Source organism: Otolemur garnettii, unplaced genomic scaffold (assembly GCF_000181295.1).
Source record: "Otolemur garnettii isolate 467f Iridium unplaced genomic scaffold, OtoGar3 scaffold00063, whole genome shotgun sequence".
Classification (NCBI taxonomy): Eukaryota; Metazoa; Chordata; class Mammalia; order Primates; family Galagidae; genus Otolemur; species Otolemur garnettii.
In genome coordinates this window covers 4,027,321-4,051,453 of record NW_003852458.1, presented here as the reverse complement: position 1 = coordinate 4,051,453, position 24,133 = coordinate 4,027,321, and the positions used below count along the sequence as shown (strand labels likewise).

Sequence of the window (24,133 nt, the reverse complement as noted above, 5' to 3'; positions counted from 1 at the left end):
CTCTTTTATGTTTACATGGATGGAGCTGGAACATATCCTACTTAGTCTCAAGAATGGAAGAAAAAATATCCAATATACTCAGTACTATTATGAAACCAATTTATAATCACTCACATTTTCATATGAAGAATAGATCACAACTATGGCCCAAGATGAAAGAGGGAGGAGGGGGGAAGTCAGATCGAGGGAGGGTGAATGGTGGGATCATACTTGTGGTGCGTAATGCAAAGGTACATGTCAGATCTATTAAATATAGAGTATAAATGTCTTAACACAATAATTAAGTAAATGAGATGAGGTATATATTAACAAGTGTGATGTAAGCATTCCTAATTCTATGTGAAATCAGCACATTGTACCCCATAAATGCATTAATGTATACATGATATATGTATATATAATTTAATAAAAAAGTATTTAGTTACTTGTTTTAATCAAAGATTTCCCTTTTCCCTTAATAGTTTTATTTGTGTAGCCTAATTAAAGCTTGTAAAGTACAATTTAATAATATCAACACTTGCTAAAAGATTACGGTGGGCCTAATAACATAATGACTATTATATACAAATATGGATTCTTTTTCCTTTGGAAAAATCCATCTGCTTTAAAATATTCTAACAAATATGAAAGTTCTATCTTAGATATCGGAGATTACATGGTCATATATGAAAGAGTATAAAATCTGTTCATATTACTTGGATTGGAAACAAGAACAGCTTTCAAGTTAAACAGGAAATTACTCAGGACCTCACATTTACAAAGGTATCACATTGCTCCATACTTTCAAACCTTTTGTTAGCACTTCCACAAAGATCATCTTTTGAAATTGTAGCATTCTAGGGTACATGCAATGGAATGTATTATAAAAGGTTGTTTTCTAGCTCTTGAAGGATACAACAAACGTTTTCATTCCAAACTATGGCTGGTGTGTATCATTTAAACAATTTTTTAAAAAGTAAACAACAATCACAGAACCAAGGAAGAAAGACTAAGGTCAGAGGATGTCTATGGGGCCAGAAGAGATGGGAAGGAGGGGTGAGTGGTAATTATTGGGTATTCTCAGAGAGGGCAGGTATCTAATGTCAGGAGGCTGATTTTGCAGGTATCAGGAAAGAACCTCCAATTCTGCAACTCTGAGATGCAGAAAATGGAATGATACTACTTTTATCTTTCCTTTATAAATGTACCAAAAATAGTGACAATGAATGTTACTTCTACTGAAACCCAACACTGTGATAAGTATTGTACTTATAACTAAAAACAGCCTATGTAGTATATATATATTTTTTTCAAATGGTGTAATTGAGCTAATAGAGAAAAGGCTTTAAACTGCTTGTACGGAGAGTTACTCTCAATCAACAAAATCCCCAAATCCCACAGTATTATACAGCTTTGTAAATTCTGTGGTAATTTCAAGTGTGGTTCTCAGATTTGGGTTAATTCCCCAGCTCGGGCAGGACCGGTGGTTTCCAGATAGGAAGAATTCACGCAGATGTGCAAGGCAAAGCAGGGCAGTCTCCTGACCATTGCTGAACATCCACGTGCCCACACTCAGGCCTCCTAACTGCAGGTTTTCCCGCAGCTAATCCCCTAAAACATCCTTGGTATCCTTGCCACCAATCACTCTTCGGCCCCTTCGATCTTTCCATCCAAGGTTTCACTCTATAAATGTTTCCCTGATCAGCCCCCTGCACGGTGATTTCCCTTGCATGGCTTTCTGCGTGCTTTCATATGTAATGCTCATACTGTGTCCTAGAAAGAACCCAGATCCTCTTCTTTGCCTGCTTTTTTTTGCAGTTTTTGGCCGAGGTGGCTTTGAACCTGCCACCTCCGGGATACGGGGCCGGCGCCCTCTTCCTTTGAGCCACAGGCGCTGCCCTTCTTTGCTTGCCTTTTCTAACTACACTGTAAGGTCCCTAGGGCAAGTGGTTTTCTTTTACTCTTTTGAAAAATTATAACTGTTTTCCTCTTTCTCCTCTCCTTTCCTTTTTTCTCCCTCCCTTGCTATTTCTACCATAGCCTGAAAACAGTCCTACTCTGCCATACTCTGAAAATAGATTGATATATCTGTTGACATCTTTTTGTATCAAGGGTTTTTTGAGTAAATTTTCTCAGACATACACATGTCAAGTTACAGCTGCTATTTGTTATTTTTAAACTTTTAGTTGAAATATGGACTCTGGTTTTGAGGTTGGATCCAACAATGTATCACCATCGTCATCGTAAATACCAGGCTCCCTTCTGAAAAGGATTATAAGTGGGTATAATTGTCCAAAATCCTCTTCCACTTACTCAACTGTCCCTAAATGCTTTTAGATTTTATCTACTAATAAAGCGATTTTCTCCCCGTCACCATAATGTAGGATTAAAGCAAATCGTATTTCATGTGTAGGATCTTTTTACACATATCTTTTAAATTTATATGTGAAAATAGAAAGGATAAAATGAGCAAAGCAACTTTACAAGAAAAGTACATAATGGTGAGGCTCCCACAGTGGAGAAGAGAGTACACCGTGTCTGATGGCAGGGCTGAAGGATTTCATCGGCTGACTTTATAGAGTTGATTTTTTTTTTGTACCTGCCAATGGCCACCTTTCTTTTATGCCCAAATGCTGCCAAGCAGAGTCAGTGTGCACCTGCAGTGCCCTGTGTGCTTTTACGCCTTGCAGGTGGGAAGCCTGTTCAGGCTGATGTGCTGAGCTGACATCCGCTGGCACAAGGGTTCACTCACGCACCTGTATCACCTGCTGGCCTTGGCAAGGAAGCCTTCTGAGTTAAAACTAGAGTAATGTTCTTTTTATTAATGATATTTCTTGTGAATGTCTGGAAATTCTGGACTTTTTTTTTTTTTTTTTAAGTGACATTGTGTTAAGTTGACTGCCCTCTGGAGAAAAGTGATGATTTCCCAGTAAGTAGACTATGAAGATAAAATAAATCCGCTCATGGAAAGTAATTTAGTTCCATGAGAAGGTGGCAAGACCTTTGGATCTGCAGAGTTCTGATGGTAAGTGACTATGGGCAAATTGCTTACGTGCTCTGCGACTCAGTGTCTAGACCTACAAAGTGGAGATGATATTCCTAAGTGGTCTGTCTGTGCAGATGCTATAGACCCATAATGATAAAATGTGAAGGAATTGTAAAAATTGTATGTGGAAAACATGTACACATATGTACATGTGCAAACATTGGTCGATTAAGTAAGCAAATCTTTGTTACCAGCTTATTTGGTTCTGCTTAGGAAGCACTGAGAGGAAAAAGCAAATATAAAAGAGATGTCCTCTATTCTCTGGTCTCCACTCATAGACAGAAACACAAACTCATAATCCCAACACAAAAGGCAAACTAGAAGCATGCACAAAGGCTATCAACTACCAGATGTTGCAATACTCAAATATACCAACTTGCCATCAAGGGAGGAAAAGAGAGAATGATGAGGAATGAGGGTCAACATACAGCTCACACATTAGGCACTGTGATTTTCTGGCTTGTTTAAGGTTTATGTTGTGTGAAGCAAATATTTGATAAACTAGAGCAAAGCAAGGGCTGCACATTCCTACAGAGCTAAGTTTACTTGTGTGCAAGTGACTGCCATCCTGGTTAGTCAGAACCCTTTTTGTGCTCTTTTCATGATAATTGTTTTTCCTACCTTTAGGCGCCATATCTAAGAACTGATCTCGAAGATTGTCAAGCTGTTCAAGGGTCAGGGTGCCATTTTCCTCCTTTTCTATGGGTGGAGGACGTATCGGTGGGGGAGGATCTGGGAAGACCTTCATATCGCCATTAATGAAGAACTCTTCTTGGCTTAAATACAGTTCATTCTGAATTTTTGTAGATGTTTCGATGTAATAGCGTGCTACCTCGGTTAACTTCTCTATGCTGAAAGTGGTAAAATGAATAAAGTTATGTCCATTAAAGATACTAATAGGTTAACAGTGTCTACTTATAAGACATACACACAAAAGTGAAAATGTTCTGTAGCTAAGTTAGATAATTCCACCTGCATGTTTAAAAACTGCGATTTCTCCTCAAGTCCATTTTGTAAAAGGGCAGGGTATAAATAAATGCAGATACAAAATAAAGACTTGCTTATTTTATAGCTAATAGTTACACATGTTATACTAAGATAAACAAAAGAGAATCATTAAATATGCTTTTATTAGTATTAGAACCTATCTTATTATATGAGTAAGATTATGTCAAGGTTACATTTCATTCTAAGTATGAACCAGAATAAGGTTCTATGGCACAACACCTGGTAAAGTATGACAGTTGGAATAATACATTTATGTGAAATCAGGATGAACTGTAACATGAATCAAATTTGATAATGTGTTTCTAGAAGAGTGGCTTTTCTCTAACTTTATGTCAACAAGTTTGATGTTATCTAAGATTCGGTTGTCAGAATAGTTTCTGATGCATATAATCCATTGAAGTTGGTTTGCTATCTTTATAAAGGATAACAATTCCTAGCTAGGTCACATGGCTATAAGAAACAACAGTTAGGAGCCACCACAATGTGGTAGAGAGAGTACTGAGAGCTGAGTACTAGGGTAGTCTCTAGCCACAGGTCCTGGGGCCAGTCACCTAAGGTCTCTGAATTTCCTTATCTTGGCAATGGATCCAATAGCATGCCACTCTCTAACTTGGTGGTGATCAGTGTGAAATCACATCAGGCATGGATTTAAACTTTACTAAGGATCTATTTATAGTTAATTGCCCAATTAAAGGTGACTTTGAAGGTGAGAGAAGTTTTATACCTGAATAAGTACACTATCACAGTATTAAGTAAAGGGTACTGTTTATAACTTACCATGAAAGATTATCACAGGAAAAAGCATATTTAATCTACTCAGAAACCCTGACTACAGTATACACTGAAAATTTAAGAAATAATATTAGTGACTGTGTTTTCAAAAGACTCCCTTGAATTCAACTCCAGAATGCTGTCTTTGTGAATGTCCATGTATTAGCCAATTAGTTTATGCTTTAGCGTTTTTTGGGTGCTGGGGACAGAGGAGAAGGGCACTGGATAGCCACTGAGTTTACCTTAGGAGGGACTCAAGAGATAGTACCCTCAGACCCAGCCTTACCCAGAATGTTAAAACAGATTCACGCCACCTGGTGGAAGGTTATGAACAGTAACTTTCTCAAGAATGGGAGGGGGGGAAAATGCCAGAAAAATAAAAAGCAAGATTTGAAGCTCAAAGGGGTCTAATTGCTCTTTTCCTCTTTTTTTTTTTGTTCCTTTGGTGTGACTATTTATAGGTTTTAACTACTGTGACCACAATTCGTGACAGCATCTGAGATTTAAGGGCATACACACACACAAAATGCATGCAATATAAATCTGAGAAACATGAGTACATCTTATAAAATAATATGCATTTATACTTGATGGCCACATGGATTGGATCCACGAATCCTAGGAATGAATAAAGTATTCCTTCATTTCTATGTGGTGGAAAGAACCCATAAGGGAATATTATTGCTCTGTGATGCTAGTTATCTAGTAGTAAAACTATTTTAAGGATTACTGCAGTTAGATGACTACACTGAGATATATTTCTGTTTGTATTTTTTTATATTTTTTAAATCATGAGCAATAGTTCTAAACAGTTATGTGGACTATTTGACAGAAGAACTTTCATTATGAGATAAGGAACAGGGAAAGCTACAACTGTTTTTAGATGACAATCTTTGCTTCTGAGAATACATGCCATTTGAATTCTATTTGTTTAGCAACTTCTGAATTTTCAGTAAATGTTTATTGTAAATGGTAGTAAACCACAGAGCCTAGATCTAGTAGAAACCTCTGAAAATAATTTGACTAGACTCTTTCCTTGTATGCATGAAACCTAGGAGGCTCAAAGTAATCATATATGCTACTAACGGGTGGACAGCGGGGGATTCCTGGTCCTGACAATCACATCTGCTGACTCTCACATGGGAATTATTTCCATTCTTTTTAGCTGCCTTTTTTCTCCTTGAAGGGGAACATTAAGAGAATGAGATTCACTGCCCCTCACTAGCAGTAAGTCTGGGAAGTCTTTGGAAATCAACAGAAAAGTAGAAGTTGGTATTGTTCTTCTAGGGGAATCAGCCTAACCAGCAAAACATTCCAGTGAATGGCTTTTTAATCTTCCATTAATTGGCTCTAATTCATATAAGCCTGACATAACAAAGATATGGAATTATTTTACTTCTGAAAAATATTTCAAAATTACCTATGATCTTGAGCAGTGTGAAAACTGAACTCATAAATAATGTACAAAACTGGATCTTAGAACAGAACCCTTTGATACATGCTTCACTGTTAGTAAACAGTCTATGCAAATGTGACAGGAAAGTTAACTTTACATGTTTAGACATGGGAGTTCCTAAAAAGTCAAAATTTATATTTGTAAATGTAACTTAAATTTGTAAACACCTTAAAAGTCTTTGTCAATTTTGGCGCTCAGGAATTAAGTATATTTTTAAAAAGTGATGCAGTACTTTACCTGGACATTTCATTCAAATACCTTTCACCAAGCCATTTTTCCATGAGTTTATATACGTCGATCACCTTTGTTATCAAATTTTCGAGAACATTCAATGCTTTCGTCTTTATCAGTTCAAGTCGAAACTGTGTGGCCACCTCTATTTAAAAAGAGAAACGGGGATTTTTAAATGTATATATATGTACATGAACTTTCTAATGAATAGATTCACTTTATTATTATTATTCTTTTATTTATTTATTTATTTTTCAGTAGAGACAGGATCTCACTCTTGCTCAGGCTGAGCTTAAGCAATCCATCTGTCTTGGCCTCCCAGAGTGCTGAAATTACAGGTGTGTGCCCAGCCTACGGCTTCACTTTTAAACCACCCCTGCTACAATTTGTGAGGCTTTAGGTGCACGTTTAATATATATTGATCTGGATAAAATAATATCCATCTTATTAAGAAAGAAAATGTAACATGTGGTAGAGTCATTTGAGAAATCATCTAAACCACAGTTATAATTGAGCTCTACATTTATTGCACTGTACAGCTATACCCAGTGACAAATGACTGAAAACATGTGAAAACACACACACAGTTTCTGAATTTCAGTAAAGGGAGAGAGGTACATAATCTCTCGCTCATCTCTCTACATGAGGATCTTGCAGTGGCAACGCCATTGTACTTCTTAGCACCACTAAAATGGGCAAAAACTCTGTGCCCCCCCTCCCCGGTCTATTACTACTCCTGGCACTTTTATCTCCAAAATATCTTTCCAGTCTCTCTTCTGTGCTTTTTCCATTGTTGCTGGCCCAGTTGGGGCACTGATTATCTCTTACCGAAACTGTTGCAACAGCCTTCTGCTTTTTTAACTTTCTTTCCCCACCCCAAATCCAAATCCACCTCCACACTATCCTGAGAAATTTGGCCCCCATATAGATGTGATCATATCACTCTGTTCTCAGAATTTTCCATTAGCTCTTAGTTGCCGTAAGGGAAAAATTTAACTTCCTTGGCAGGGCCTTTATGGTCCTCTATGGTCTGGCCTCCCCATCTTCCAAGTCAGTCCTTTCTAGGACATGTCTCATACTTCTGAGCTGCTCCTTCCCCTGAGTGTAGCATATTTCTTCTCTCCATTCCTGCCCCACTTTGTCCATGGGGAAACTCCACACCTTCCAGTTCAGCTCAGGCATTAGGTCCTCTGTGAAGTCCTTTCTGCTCCCCCTTTGTCCCACATACCTTTTGCCAATATCACAACCTAGTATAAATTTAGCAGGGCCCCACCTTTTTGGCACCAGGGACCTGTTTCATGAAAGACAGTTTTTCCATGGAGTAGGGCATCGGGTGGTTCTGGGATGATTCAAGCACATTACACGTATTCTGTACTTTATTACATTGTAATATGTAATGAAATAATTCTACAACTCAGCACAACGCAGAATTGGTGGGAGCCCTGAGCTTGTTTTCTTGTGGTGGTCCCAGCACTAGCTTCACCACCTCAGCTCCACCTCAGATCAACAGGCGCTAGGTTCTCATAAGGGGCGTGACCTGGATCCTTCCACGAACAGCTTATAGTCTGAGACTCTGATGCCGCTGCTGATCTGATGGAAGGTGGGGCTCAGGTGGTGATGTGAGCAGAGGGGAGCAGCTAGAAATACAGATGAGGCTTTGCTCCCTTGCCCACTGCTCTGATCCTGCCATGCAGCGTGGCCTGGTTCCTAACAGGCACTATAGGGTCGCAGCCCAGGGGTTGGGAACTGATGGTATAAGTGATTGCGTGCATTTGTCTGCCTCTAGACTGAGTTTGTTTTTCATTCTTAATATTTACTGAGTTTGTTGTACATATATGTGCAAGTCTAATGCAACTACCATAGGATGAGACACATAGTAAAAACTCAGTAAATATTTCCTATATGCACGAATTAACTGAAAGATGGAGTTTTCATCAGTAAACCACTGACATCAGATGTCAGGGGACAGGCCATAGGGAGAAGCCCATGTCTTGACTCTTCTGATACCACAGGTCTCCCTGTATTCAACTCACTTCAGGTAATGCAGGTACAGCTTCTGTGGGATGACAGAACAGGAGGTAGCAGGACGGGAGGGAGAGGGTGAGGAGAAGGAGAGATGCAGGCAAAGGAACGCATCCTCAGTAGCTGATGGTCGCTGAGTGTGTAAATGTTCTCAGCTTACCTCCCATGAACGTTTACAGTTTGTCCCCTGGTATACTGACCATGCTTCCTTTCCATAGGATATGTTGGCTTAGTTTCCCGATGTTTTCAAATTTAATGAATCATAAGGCAATTAAAAGAACCATAAGAAGAACATACACCACAGAGACACTCCAGTCTATTGAGAGGAAAGCCTTTGAGCATCAGGGATAAGTGGCTGGCTCTTCTATGGCCTTTGCTCTCAAGAACTCATAGTGGGGACCTGTTAGCCTTCATTCAGGATTTATTTTCCTAATGAGAGGCCCAAATGATTCTTATTTCAGGACAAAAGCACACCAACTGTCAAACATTTTGTTTCAATTTTTTTGAGATTTTATTTACCACTATTGTTCTTCTGACCTCCTTCCAACATTGTTTTTGTTTCTTTTGAGATTCTGCAGACAATTAAGACTGATTAGGCGATGCCATAACATCTGACTCCTCTGACAGTCAGATCTAGTCCTCAGACAGTCAAGTGAAAGCAGCCCACTGACGGTTGTGCTTTCCAATCAATTTGCTGTATGTTCTTACAGACAATTGGGGGCCACTGATGGCCGGTTGCGGCCTGTTTGCCTCTGGCTCTACTTTCTATTAAAAAGCATCATCTCAGTCGTTTCTAACTGGTACCTTCAAATTGCAGGGCAGCAAGGTGTTCTTCTTTTATTTTGAGCCTCAGTTCATTTTTCCTTTCCATTTCGGCAATTTCCTCTGTTGTTAACACAGGAGAAAGTTCGGCCATAGGTGGTGATTTACCTGAAAAGACAATGAAGATTGCTGAGTAAACTACCAGCATACAAGTTTGTATGTCCAGTACGTAGAAGAAATGAGTACAAAGCAAAATCTGCAGAGGTCAAAACCTCTAGTGATTTGGAAATGAGAAATGCTGGTCCTCTTGGTATGGGTAAGATGCATTGGTAGTCCTTTCCTGAAAGTTCTCTGTCGTCTGGGATGGACTAAGGCAAAAACACCACATATGTGTGGCAGGATGAAAAATGAGGTTGTAGGAAATGTGGAGATGGTTAGAGGTTCCAAACATAGTGAAATCCAGAGTTTGGGTACAGAAATGAGCAAACCTCAATGTACTGTAGATGCCATTAGACACCTTGCACAAGTGTCACTCCATAAGGGAGAGCTTGTATTAGCAAAGTGTTTCCCAGTTCTTCACCAAAAGACCAGAGAATAACTTCAAGAAGAGATGGCTGAAATGTAGATGATGAGGGAGAGTCAGTAACTTATGTTATTATCCTGTAATTAGAACTTAACTAGATCCGTGATTACATGGAAGATTAGAAAGTAAGGATTTGTTAGTAGTTGACTAAGAATTTCATGGGATGTGGCAGTGTGAATTTAGTTGCAGGCCCAGTTTATACAAGTCTGTTCAGTTTAATAAACCTTTCTTGAGACTCCAACCTCAACTTGTGAAGAAGACATAAATGTAAACAAGGAAATTAAAATATGCTCATTGTCATAGTAAGTGTGTATAAAAGTTATAGATGAATGAGAGATTAATCTCTCTGTATTTCTATTTTGTCATCTGTAAGATTAAGGGATTGGACTCAGTTATTCTGTTAAAGCAAACGGAAGCATTTCCTTTAAATACTACATGTTCTGTTTATTTTTACCATCTGAGATGGGCTAAAGCGGTGTGTTCTTCAGGGAGACACTACTCTTCCCTTCTCTTCAAGTGCCACTGACCCTTCTCCAGCTTCAGTAGTTTCCCTTAACTCCTCTCATGGCTGCTTACATGCCATCCATCTAGGAAGTGTTCCCCTATCCCCCAGGATGAGTGAGGTGACCTTGTTCTGAAGGTATAGTACCTCCCCTACCAAAGAAAAATGACTGGTCAAATGTGGTCTCTCCTGCCAGAGTACAGCTGGATCAGGGCAGGAACCAGAGTTGTGGTTTTCATTTTTATTTTTGATTTACTGTATGCCACCCCTTCTCGCTTGCTGCAAGTTACCTCAAAATACACAAGTGAATCTTTAAGAGGGAAGGGTAATGTTTGTGCCAGAGCCACCCAGAAGGTTAATAAGGTCTCTCCCAGTAGAGTTGTGTTTCCTCTGCTTTTCATTATGCTTCTGACATGAGATTTAGGTAGGAGGCCTAAAGTCCAGGAGAGAAGGACTTGCTTGAAACTCATACTTAACATATAGCTTTTCAACTTCACTCTGTTACTAACAAGTGTCAGCCCTTTTACACAGACTTTTCAAATGACATAGTACTGTCTTGGGAGTTCCTTTACTACATTCAAAATAGTCCTTAAGATTTACTTTGTCCTGGGTACATCTGGCTGGCTGGGTAAACAAATTAGGTGGGATTCATATGCAATACAATTTGCCAACTAACATCACAGTTTCTAGAAGGCTGAGGCTCCAGTTGAAACCTAACAGACAGTAGCTTAGTGGTTTCAAAGCTAATATGTTGGGTTAAATGCTTGTTCTACCAAGGAGAGGTTTAAGCATCCAGGATTCTGGGTGCTAAAACTCTTAACTACCTTTGGCTTTTTTGTCCTCTGATTTTTTCTTGGGTGCTTGTTGTTCCACTTTGGCTTTTTTATTTGAAGCTGTCTGAGGAGATTTTTCTTTGGGGTCTGCTGGCTGGTTTTCTTTTTCTTCTTCCATGAGCCTCTGATGAATTTCAGCAGCCACCTGGTTAAATGACAGCACTATCTCATTTAATGCAACATTTGTAAAATATGCTAACCATTTAGATTTAGTCATTACTAGATTCTGTTGAAAACTCACTCCACTGTAAATAATCGTGCCTACGTACTCAATCTTTACAAAACACACACTGTGATGTTTCGCTTAAGCAGAAACCTGGCCCTTTTCCAGGATACAGCTTTTCTACAGCCATCTGTGCAAAAGATGCTCACGCTCTCAAGCTCTGTCTGCAAAGCATCTTCTGTTTCCTCATTGCCACCTCCAGATTGTGACGACTCCATGGTTACGTGAAAATTCCTTTCTTTTTAATCTTAGGCTCTATGAATTTGACATCTGCCATTCTTCTAAGTTCCTGTTATCTCTTGGCCTCCAGTTTGGGGCATTTCTTAACCTTTTTTTAAAATTCACAACTGATCTCCTACAGAATTCTTTTTCTTTGATATTTTTCCCTAAATTGCACTCCTTCCTGTGAAATTTTAATACTGCAGAAGTGTGTTTGTTTATGTACTGTGTACATAACCATGCTTTATGTATACAGTGAACAAGATATTTTCATTCTCTCCACCAACTTATTTTTGGAATGCATATAATTTTTTGCCTATATTAATTGAGTCATGGACACAAATCCTGGGATTCCTTTCCATTCAGGCACTGGCTATCTCCCAGGAAGACTCAGAGTTATGAGCATGGCCTATCCCATAGCCTAACCTCAAAGTTCATAGCTTCTTCTACTCAACTGACTTCCAGCTTCTCTGCATTCCAGCAAGCCTCTCCTTTTACTCTCACAAGTGTCCTGACTTGAGAGAGTAGTTGTTTTGTCACTCTGTGCTAGCTGCTGAATGGAGAAGCTCTGTCCTTCCCCAACCAGGAGGGCCATGCACTGCTGGAATCCTGCCATCTCTCCTCGAGGCAGGCTCTGCACTTCTGCCAGCAGAAAAACCTTGTTTTACAACAATGTGGTTGAAACTGGGGGACATTATGCTAAATGAAATAAGCCAGGCACAGAAAGACAATTACTGCATGATCTCACTTATATGTAGAATCTGAAAAAGTTGGACTCACAGAAGTAGAGAGTGAAATCATGGTACCAGGGCTGGAGTGAGGGAATGGGTGGGATGGGAAAGGGTACTAAGTTTTAGTTAGACAAGAGGAGTAAGTTCTGCTGTCAATTTCACAGCATGGTGACTACAGTTAATAATAATGTCATGTATATTTCAAAATTGCTAAAAGTGTAAATTTTAAATGTTTTCATCATGAAAAATGATAAGTAAATGAGGTGACGTTATGTTAATTAATTTACTTAATCATTCCGCAGAGTACATATATATCAAAGCATCACATTATACCTCATGGATGTATACATGTGTGTATGTATGTGCATTAATATGTACGTATACACACATACATGCATATGTCTACTCATCTTGGAGCGTATGCCACTGGGGTTATGCCTGTAGCTAGAAATTCTGGACTTTTTGAAGTAAGTCCAGCTGGTCCTGGAGAGGTAAAGATCAGCCCTAAGAAATGAGAGCTGAGAATCCCAAAAGAAGGAGCAGCTACATATGGTGAAAACCTTAGAATCTCAATGGCAACTGATGAAAAAATGGAGGTTCTTGAGAACTTATTTATTCAAGCACTTACTGAGTTCCAGCCTGATATAATTTCTGGGGAGAATGAGGTGTGGGGTTGGGAGGAGAAAGAGGAAGATTAACGAAAGTGAGCAGAAGCGTGAGTACGGCACAGTCTCTATCCTCAAAGACTCACAGTCCTGCAGCGGAGATGGACCAGGTAGTTCCTGACTGTTTCACATCATTGCCACATTTCATGCCCCATGGCAGCATGTGACTGTTCCCAAGTGTTCCATGGGTGTCGTCTCACCATAGCCTCCAAAGAGGGCTTTATGGTCCTCAGAGCAAAGCCAGTCCTACTTATTTGTACCCTTCATAGCTTCGAGCACCTGTGCTATGCTCAAAGGGGATGCCCAGTACATGCTTATTGATCAGTGGACTTTCTTTTAAAATAGTCATATTCCAAGGAATGTACCCACACTTTCTTCAATATCAACTGAACTTTGGAGGGATACAGAAAGGTTTCAGAAAGCAAACCAGTCTTTGTTTTTACTTTTCTTTTTTTACCAGATGCCCTTTTGATAAAATGGCTTTCATACCATATACTGTACTTGCAAATTCTTGGTAAAGCTGAAAGCAGACTTGTTAAAATTCCCCACTAAATTGCAAGCAATTCATTTTTTAATCTGTTCCTGCAAAGCACAGTAAGTTAGCAATTTCTTTCAAAATTGGATTTTTCTTCTTTGTAAACAACCTTGTGATGATGATGATGATAATTATCATAATTATCTGCCTAATTATGCGTCATAATTATCTGCATTTTTCTAGCCCGCTTCCCTGAAAGACCTCTGGGTCTCTATCAAAAATTAACATAATTCACAATTCATTCAGCAATCTAGCTTAGAAGGCTGGAAAGAACTTTAGGTATAATTCCTTGATGTTGTGGGCATTAAAAATATGACTTGTTTCTTTGAATCATTGCATACTTGCTAATTAGAAGGAAGTTTTCCCCCAAATTAACATAGCCTACTTAATGGCTAGCACTTGGTGAAACTGCTGTGTAGAAAAAAGCCTGAGTAAAAGTGCTCTCATTTCAATTGCCCTAATCTTAGCAGGTACATGGTGCCCCACAACAATTTACTGAGTCACACCTGTTTCATTTGGAACTCAGAGGCCTCCTTTGACATCAAAGTCATGTGACATCAAAGTTGTAAAAGTATATTAGAGACATATAAAAGCAGGATTCAAATACAATTATTAGTAATATTAATTACTGAACAGCCCTTCTTCCTATGCTTTGTATGAGGTTCTTGAAAATCTACAAGGAAAATGGTACAATTTCAATCAAATTTCTTAACATAATGATCTGTTAAAATATATAGCACCTGTGTTTAGAAACATAAAAATGTTTCTCAAACATTTATATATATATAGTTTCATTGTATCTTTTCAACCATTCAAGAAAAGAATGATAATTAGAGTATCGCCCATGTCACAGACTGGAAATTAAAGACTCAGAGAGGTTAAGTGATTTGCCTAAAATTGCACAGCTTAATCAAGAGGTGTAACTAGTGCTCTTTTTGCTGTATGACTTTATTTTGCTAAGAATGTAATTTTCAGTGTAATTTCCCTAGATGATTTTAATGTTATTCCTAAGACATGAACATTACATTTATGTAATAAACAGAACAATAAGAATAATTTATATTACTTTCTGGAGCTTCTGGATCTGTTTTCCCATTCTCTGATGCTTGGTACTTACTGTGGTCTCTGCAGTGACCGTCTCTGTCACTACCATTATCACTAATATTGACATCAGCATTATCACCACAGAGTGATCAGCATCTCCAGACTGTACCGAGGGCTTAGTGCTACATTAGATGTGGGCTTTATGTCAAGTGTATGGTATATAAATTGTTTTAGACTCCAATTAAGTATTCAGGCAAACATTTAACAAGCTACACATTATAAAATACAACCTAGTTACTAAGAGTCGAACAAGTGGAAGAGACCAAAGGAACAGGAAGAGCATATGATCCCAGAAGGCTGGGGCTTCAGGAAATAGGTAATTAACGGATGAGGAATTAAGACAAGAACTAGTTCTGAAGACAAAGTGTAGGATTTCAAAAAGTCACGTCCCAAAGAGGGGGCCAGGGACAGACCCACTGATGTTTTGTTTTTGTAGGCTCTGTTGTTTCACATAAATAAATATAAAAAATAAAACATTGATGGGATCAGTCCCTGACCTTTGCTTGGGATGTGACTGTTATTGATAGAAGAAAGGAGGAGCATATCTCAGGAGGAAAAATGGCACTGGCCAAGGCACTGAAATTGTAATGCCCTTAGAAAACGCCATAAGCAGTATCTGGTCAGAATATTGAAGGTTTACAGAGTTGGTACTGGCCGGGATACAGAGGGCTGAGCCACTAGGCCTCTAGGTCGTGGGCATGAGAGTCTATGGTGGCCCAGTGGAGGTCATCACCCAAACCCATTCTCCTCCTCGGTCAACAATGAAAAATCATTTCTGTGTGTATAAAAGCATCGTATGCCTTTGTTTTGGAAAATCTAACAATCATTTTCTTTTACTAGTTGATTTTGCCCTTTTTTTAACCTAATGTAATTATAGATATATATTTGGGCTATAAATCTACCATTTGGCTAAGTGCTATTTGTATTGCTTGTCCTGAATATTTTTCTTTTCTTCTTTTGGATTGAGTATTTTAAATTATTTAACTTTTCCCCTATGGTAGCTTGAAAGTAACACACACTAATTCACTTAGTGGTTACTCAGGAAAAACACCATGAATTATTGACTAAATAACAGTTACATTTTGATGGGTTAATAATTCATGGTATAATTCCTAGGGTGACTAGCAAGAGAAGAATAACAGGATTCATCACGTCCAAACTACAGAGGGGAAGCAAGAAAGAAAAGAAAGACACAAAAAGGCTGAAAATGAAAAGAGGCGTGGCATGTAAACAATATCTAAAAGTATAATTTATAAAACAAAAGCATTAAGACAAAGACAACTTTAGAATAAGGAAAAGTCCGATTCACCAGAAAGATTGAATTTACAATTTACATATTCCAATGTCATTGTCTCAAATATGTGTAAAGCAAAATTGACAAAACTACAGGGGATTTTACCATAATTCTCTTGATAATTCATAGCAGAGAATTAATAAGATAATGAGGATAAAGAAGATTTGAGCAATAATGTAGATGTTATATATTTAAATGCATGTAATAAAGAAAATAAATATACTCAAATGTTTACATATAAACCATGAAATATATGCATATTAAAGGATACATTAAATAATGTATTTGTATATCAAATAATTAAATGAATACATATATTTCAAGGGAAAACATACCATTTCCAAAACTGGCCATAAAACAAATTTCAAAAAAGATTTATGAGGCTTCAATGCCTGTAGCTCAGCGACTAAGAAGTCAGCCACATACTCCAGGGCTGGAAGGTTCCACCCCGGCTCCAGCTTGCCAAACAACAATGACAACTACAACTACAAAAAAATAGCCATGGTGGGTGCCTGTAGTCCTAGCTACATGGGAGGCTGAGGCAAGAGAATAGCTTGAGCCCAAGAGTTTGAAGTTACTGTGAGCTGTGACACCACAGCATTCTACCAAGGGTAACGTAGTAAAACTCTGTCAAAAAAAAAAAAAAAAAGATTTATGAGAAAATATTATCTGATTAAAATGTAATCAAGCTAGAAAGAAACATACCATTTTGGTATATCTTTAAAATGCTTTGAATAACATATCAAAAACTTTTAGAGAAAGATAAAGCAAGTCCCAGAGAGAACTTTATAGTGGTAAATGCATATATGAAAAAAAAAGACAGAAAATTAATGAATATTTCAAAGCCTTAGAAACCAAATGGCAAAATAACCCAAGGAATATAGGAGGAAGAAAATAGAATTAAGAAAAAGAAACACAGTAAAATGAATCAATGAAGTTAGTTCTTCGGAAAGACTGATGTAATTGATAACCCTCTGATCCTAAGCTGATCAATAAAAAAGAAAAGCACAAATAATCAAGATCAGAACCGGCAAAGTGGATATCAAATCAATAGTGTGGATATGTCAATAACAAAAATAAGAGGATATTTTAAACAACTTCATGTCAATAAATTTAAACATTTAGAAATGGAAAAATTCTTAACAAAAGTAAAATTTACCAAAACCAATGCAAGAAGAAATTAAAACAGAAGAAACAGAACAAACAGAAAATCTCATTAAAGTGCTAAAGAAAATGAATCCTTGGGTTGAGGAGAGCAAGAAAAATTCTCCCTACAACTGTCGTAAATGGCATCTTAGGAATGCCACTAAACCTTTCAAGAAGATTCCCAACTTTCACAAAGTTTTCCAAAGAATAGAAAGAGGGAACATGTTTGGATCCAATTTGCGAAGTTATTACTATTTGGATGCTAAAAGCTGAAAAGAATAGTAATAGAAAATTTAGAGTTCTTTCACACATGAACAAATGTTCAAAAATTTTAAACAAATTATTAGCAAAACAAATCCAACAATATGTAAAAAGGACAATGCTTCATTACAAGGTTGAACTTATTCCAGAAATGCCATGTAAGTTTAACACTGGAAAATTGATCAGTATAATTTTTCACATTAGCAAAAAATAGAGAAAAAGTCATGTCATAACATTACTAGATATAGAAAAGGCATTTGAAAATATTCATAAAAACATTCATAGTAAACTATAAAAGGAATGCTCATACTATGGTAAACACTGCCTTAAAAATCCACAGCCAATATTTTCATGAATCTTGGCATGCTGATTTGAAAATCCATATGGAAAAGTAAAGAGCCAAGAGAATCCAAAATGCTCTTGGCAGATGACAAAGTGGGAAGATTAGCTCATCCAGATAACAAGAAAGGGTATGATGATACTGCTGTGGGGCTGGCAAATAAATAGACCAACAGAGCAATGCAACAGACACACGTATGTGGTCATCTAATTTATGACAAAAATGACAGCGCCATGGAGTGGGGAAAGGATTTATCATTACTTACAAAGGCTGGAGTAGTATTACGGTATTGTCTAGTGATGTTGAAGATAGTGCATACTGTGAGGTACACACGCCACACTTGTGATGTGTGCACATGGGTACCAGGGAACATAGTTGATAGTAGTACTATCATGTTGATAGTAGTACTATCCTTAACAGCACCAAACTGAAAAACCAAATATATATCAGCAGCAGGCTGGTTAAATAAACCACAACACATTCATGTAACATAACACATTACGGTAACAAAAATGAACAAGGTGGAAAGAATCACACCAAGAACGCAGAGCAAAAGAAAACACAAAAAGACGAAAGGTTTGAGTCCGTTTACTTAAATCTCAAAAGCAGAAAAGGCTACACTGTAGCCCTTAGAGATATAGATTTGGATAATAAAACTGTAAAGAACATCAAGAAAATGATTCTGAAAAAGGCAAGATGGTGGGCACCTTTAGAGAGTATGAAGGAGGATTGGGTTGGGAAGGGGCTCAGCAGGACTAGGCAGGTGCAGCCCTTGTTCCAATTCTGCCCCTGTCCAGAGGGGCCAGGAGTCCTTTTTTTTATTTTAAGTGTGTTCCTTAAGCCATGCAATGAAACTTCATGTATTTTTCTTATGTGTGTCAAAATCCACCCTGAAATACTTTTTCAAAGAAGCAAGACAGTAAGAGGAGTTTATACTTGCTTCTAAGAGGGAGGGAAGAAAGAAGGGGAACAAAAGAAAAAGAAACAAACAAAAGAAGCATGAAGTTGCTATTTCACAGAATTCTATTTTTGTGACCATGTTACTTTCTGAATTTTGTTGTCTTGGTTTAATCTCAAGGCAGGAGGCAGAGAGGCCAAGAAAGAACTTGGAATATCCCAGAAAGAAATTCTGTTTGCTGTGAGATCTGTGAGGGAAGGTTTCTACCTCTGTCCCAAAATCTCCTGGAATTTGACACTGCTTTCTGTTTGAATGAGATATGTGTATTTTAAGGAAGCTCCAAGAAGGACTAGCGCAGAGTGAAAAGAGACACCATCCTGGTGGCCCCAGGACCCGGCGAATGAAGGAAGAGTGCTGAAGACCTGAGTTAAACTCTGTGTGTCCCTTCTATGTGATGTGACACAGCCATGTGCATTAAAATTATCTGCCTTCTTTTCCTTTTCCTTTTAATTTGGATGGAAAGGACATGAACTTTGAAGTCATACAGGCCTGCATTCAAATTTGCTTTCAACGCTTACCTGCTAGGACACCTTGGGCAAGTTTCTCAGCCTTTCTGACCCTTCATTTTCCATCATAAAGAGGATAAGAATACTTACCTTACTGGTGACTTAGGAAAAGTGCCTCGCTGAGGGGTTGCAGACTAGAGCCTGTAGGTCAGGTGTACTTGGCTCTCTGTAGTATTTTTAAGAATGTTTTATTTCATATCTTACATGTTAAAATTAGTAGTTTTACACAAAAATCTGAATTTCTGGCTTTTCTTGGAAAATGAGGAATCTGGCCATGCTGGGTCTCATTCTTAAATGGCAAAGTTGACCAGGGTGAAGTAGCATATGCCTTTAAAGACAGGTATGTGACTTCCACTTGGCTACAGTCTCCCCCTCCCCCATTGTATTATACCCAACCTGCTGCTTTACCATTCCTTGACTAGGTCTTTAGCCCTTAGTCCGGCTCTGAAAATAATCTAAGTGTTGGTTCACTCCTTCCATGCTCTCAAATAGTTGTTAACCGAATCAATTCTCCTTCTATTTCTTTCAGAAAAAAAAGTCTTGAAGGCATAAATTTATACAATGCTTGAAAACACTACATACATTTTCTAGTGATGGGGTTTTAGCAACCTTGGTACTTGATGATTTGACAGGACAAAAGGAAAAGGAATAACCACTGCTTACCATCTGCGAAACTGCTAAAGAAGCCTGCTGCCAGGTGTCCATCACCAGCTTCTCATCCGCCTCAAAGTTTAACTCTACGTTTTCTAGAGAGTAATCGATCCTGCTCTTCAGTATTGATTTTAGTCTTGATTTGGATGTAACTCTTTCTGGAGAAATGGATAATCGAGGAACTAGAGGAATTCTTTGAAAGACAAACAAAAGAAATACAAAAGTGTTACTTCACAGAATTCCATTTTTTGGAATTTATGTTACTTTCTAAATTTTGTTGTCTTGGTTTAATCTCAATTTTCAAAGTTTTCCTGGGAGAATTCTTTTTTATGGAGAAGAGCTTATAAAAGATAGAATTCATTTGTCTTTGTGATTTAAGAGGAAACTCAAAACAAACAACAAGAAAATAGAAATTTCAGGCTTAATCTTTCATAGTTGTAAAGCAAAGCATTAAACAATGGTGCTTATAGGGTGGTGCCTGTGACTCAAAGGAGTAGGGCACTGGCCCCCTATGCTGGACGTGGCGGGTTCAAACCCAGCCCTGGCCAAAACAAACAAACAAAACAAAAAACCATGGTGCTTCTGAAGAAATGCAATTTTGATACTCGTCCAGAGCATATTCCATATATTTCCAATGAGTGAGAAATCAAATAGTCAATCATGAAAAACCAAAGCAAACAAAACTTTTCTAAGTGTGCTCTGCTAGCATGATTTGGCATCCTGAAGTGGACAGCTGAAAGTCTGGCATGATGAATGTGAAATCGGAAAGGGATTTCCCACACAGAGACAGCAGGTTTTTGGTGGTGGGCCGGGAGCCCTCTAGCAATCTTCCTCTTCTTACTGTGGAAAGAGAAGGTTTTCTCTTTGTTTTGTAAAGTTGCTGTGAGAACACAAAGTCAAGCTCCCTCTCCTGCTTCCCACATTGCTGCTCCGATGTAGAAATTTTAGAATTGTCCTTGGGAATATCCTATCCCTGAAGGATCTCAGGATCTTAAACGTTAACAGAAGCAGGGAGCGACCTAGCAGGAAGAATGCTTATTGTGACTAAGATCCACCTTTGGTAATAGGAAAAGCAAAGGGCTCCATGGTTGGGGGCTGTTATTGAAACTTGAGGAGGAGAGTCTGGATCACTAACAGGAACGGGCATTTGGTTTTCTAGACTAGACTCCAGTTCCTGGAGTCACAGAGCAGTAATTCAGAAAGATGACTGTGAACTCCAGCAAACAATTAGCTTGGTTTTACTATGTTTGGAAGCATCAGACAAGATTTCTTGAACCTGACACTCTGATTTTTGACAGTGCTTAAATTTTTGGCAGTGTACTGTGCCCGCAAAGGCAGTGTGTTGAGAATCTATTACTCATCTATCCATGAATTTAATTACATTTTAATAATCAAATAAGGCTGAACCAGAGTCACTCCAGTTCAACAGTGATTCATATGTCCAATAAGTTAGGGTGAAGTTTGTGTGGTCACTTCTACAAGTTTACTACAGTATAACCCGTGTTTCCTACCATCTTGCTTTGGAGGATAGCAGTGGAGGCATATCATTTAGAAAAAGAATGTGGGTTTAGAATTTATTTATTGGGAAAAAGTCTGGACTGGGCAGCTCTGTCACTATCAGTAAATATGAACTTGGGCTTGTCTCTTGACTTTTTGAAGTTTGGTTACTCCTGAAATAATGTAAATATAATAAAATTACTATGATTATGACAAATATTTTTCATTGATCAATTAGTCATTATTATTGTGAATAGTATTACAATAATAATATTATTCTTATTGCTATAGAGTTGTTGGGAGGAATAAAGTAGACAGGGTATGTGAAAATTCTTAACACTGTGATTGTTTCCCTGTACATGTTACAGAGACTGTGGATGACTGGTTGGTTGGTTGACAACATCGACTGACTGACAGTTTCAGTAGATAACCACAGCAGTGATTTGAGGTTCAGATTGGAGCAGAGTTGTTTTGCAGAAAATAAGAACTGGCTGTTCTTTTCCAGGTTTCATTCTAGTAACCAACAGTAATAGCTTGCCCATTAATGTTGCCTGACTTACAAGTCTGCTCTAGGAACAGAATGCACTGTCACTCTAGATATGGAAACTTGGCCTCTCTTGATAGTTCTGAGGGGCTTATTGCCTTTGAAATTTCTTATTGTTTTTAATTCCAAAATTCTCTCAACAGCTTGCTGAACATTTCTCTTGTGTTTGGAGGAGGAAGAGGAGATTTTCCTTTTGTGTGTTCCTGTGTAGACATGGGCCTGGCAGGGACATGATGAGACTAGATGTTGGCAGTCTAGAAAGAAAAGAAATAGGCTTTCTATCATGGTATAAATTACTTGTTCAGGCCATTTCAGATCATTTTTGGAATGAGGGGGAGTAAAAGAAACAAAGCAGTAACATGCAATTCTCACAATTAAAATATGGCATGTAAGTTTTGAGAGTTATGGGGACTTGACCTCAAGTATTTTGATTCCAAGATCTGGCATCAAATTCTCTGTAGATTTCATTTTCTGCTATCTGCACAACACTACTTTACAAAGAAGGAAACTTGAGGCTTAAAAGAGTTGGAGGGACATGAACAGACAAATAGATTATCTTTATTTATTTACATATAGCTATTCAGTGACAGACCCTGGATTCAAACCAGATCCATTTGACTTTAAAATATATTCACTAGCGTACAATTTGTGCAGCTCCTGACACCTACACTGACTGAGCAAGCTTGTAAAAAAATACCCTACTTTCAATGTAAAATCCATCACTTATCTCCTTAGAGATCTAAATTTAATATTCAGTGCCTATATATTACTTTATAAATCTAACTTCTTCCTTTTTTCCTCTTCAGATCTACAGTATTTGTTTCTCATGGCCTGGTTACTGATTATGAGGAAAGATTGTTTTAATTCTTCATATATTTGATTAATTTTTAGTGAATTAATTTTGAAGGATTTTGGATTTTAATTGCTCAATTTTAATTCTTTTGGCTCTCTTTTAACGTCTTCAAGTTGGTAAACATATCATGTTAACATCATTCTATCAAGATATTCTTCTATCTGTTCATAGCTTCTCAGGTTTTGGGATCTTGCCCTTGCCCTATCTCGAACCATTGGGTCTATAAAACAATTATTTATAAACATTTATGTTGCACAGGATTTATTTGGCTAAAAATATAATTTGTCTTCTACCTTATTACCAGGTTCATATTTTTTTTTTTGCTGGCAGATATCTGATGTTAGACGAGTAGTAAGTCTTTGAGTCAGTCTCATGAGGTTGTAATTAAATACTATGAGTCTTTACTGTTTCTTGGTTTCCTCACTTGTAAAAGAAGAGTCAGAACCTCCTTCCATTTTTATTTACATAATGTAATAACACACACACATATACACATACACAGAACTACTTGAGTCCTTACATAAAACTGGTAGAGGTCTATAATTCCTTACAGCAGTAATTAATTTAAAATCACAAAGTTTTTTTGTTCAAAACTGTTACAGTATAATATGATAATCTGCCTTACCTCTGTTGGCTTTCCAAAATGTCCTTGCTATCCATTTGGACCAGTGGGATTCGAGCTAATTTCTTGCTGTCATCTATTGGGATTTTGGATTCCATTGCCCTGTAATAATCTTGAAGGAATCGCTTTGTATCTTGAAAACGGTTCGATTCTGCCTTTAATAGCAAATGTGAATATTAATATCCAAGAAAGAACAAGTTGATCTCAATATATTCCCTATCAAAGACTCTGTAAGCATGACTTTGAAAACATTTAGGTTGGAAGAATTTTCTAGAAATTAAGAAAGAATGTTGGCTAAAACTATATAATTAAAATGTTCATCAAAATGAAAGATAACTAGTTAATTTGCACTCTTTTATTGAGCACAATTTCACGGAACAAGGTGACATTTCTATAACTCTTGATATTGTGACAAAAGGTTATAGCACGTATGATGCTCAATATATGTATGTATGGTGTTCAAAGAATTGGGAATTCTTTCTATGTCCTAGGATCCATCAACTAATATGGTAACAAACATTGAGAGTCTTCTATGTAATATGCAGGGAGCTTGTTAGTTGACTGGGGGAAACCAGAAGATACTATATGTGTACATATAAGTACAAAATACAAATATAAAAATACAACACCAGGTTCTGGTCCTCTAGGGCAACTTAGCATAGTTGTGGAGAAATGACAAATGGTAACCAAAAGGGATAAGAGAGGTCTCTTTCTACAGTTTCCTGTCTTGCTCAGAATGTACAGAGGGAGATAATTCCTCCTGTTCTCACAGCTAAATCCTTCTGCTGCCA

At 37.8% G+C, this 24,133-nt stretch overlaps 1 protein-coding gene across 1 annotated transcript in view; it reads right to left on the bottom strand.

Moving 5' to 3' along the window:
- Nucleotides 1-24,133, bottom strand: part of SPEF2 (sperm flagellar 2) — a 159,827-nt gene that overhangs the window by 38,554 nt on the left and 97,140 nt on the right. Inside the window, exons 25-30 of the mRNA XM_012807051.1 lie at nucleotides 23,346-23,497; nucleotides 19,839-20,019; nucleotides 11,185-11,338; nucleotides 9,318-9,443; nucleotides 6,498-6,636; nucleotides 3,647-3,876 (exon numbers count right to left, since the gene is read on the bottom strand). Coding sequence (XP_012662505.1) covers nucleotides 3,647-3,876; nucleotides 6,498-6,636; nucleotides 9,318-9,443; nucleotides 11,185-11,338; nucleotides 19,839-20,019; nucleotides 23,346-23,497 — 982 coding nt within the window. The remainder of the gene's footprint in view (nucleotides 1-3,646; nucleotides 3,877-6,497; nucleotides 6,637-9,317; nucleotides 9,444-11,184; nucleotides 11,339-19,838; nucleotides 20,020-23,345; nucleotides 23,498-24,133) is intronic.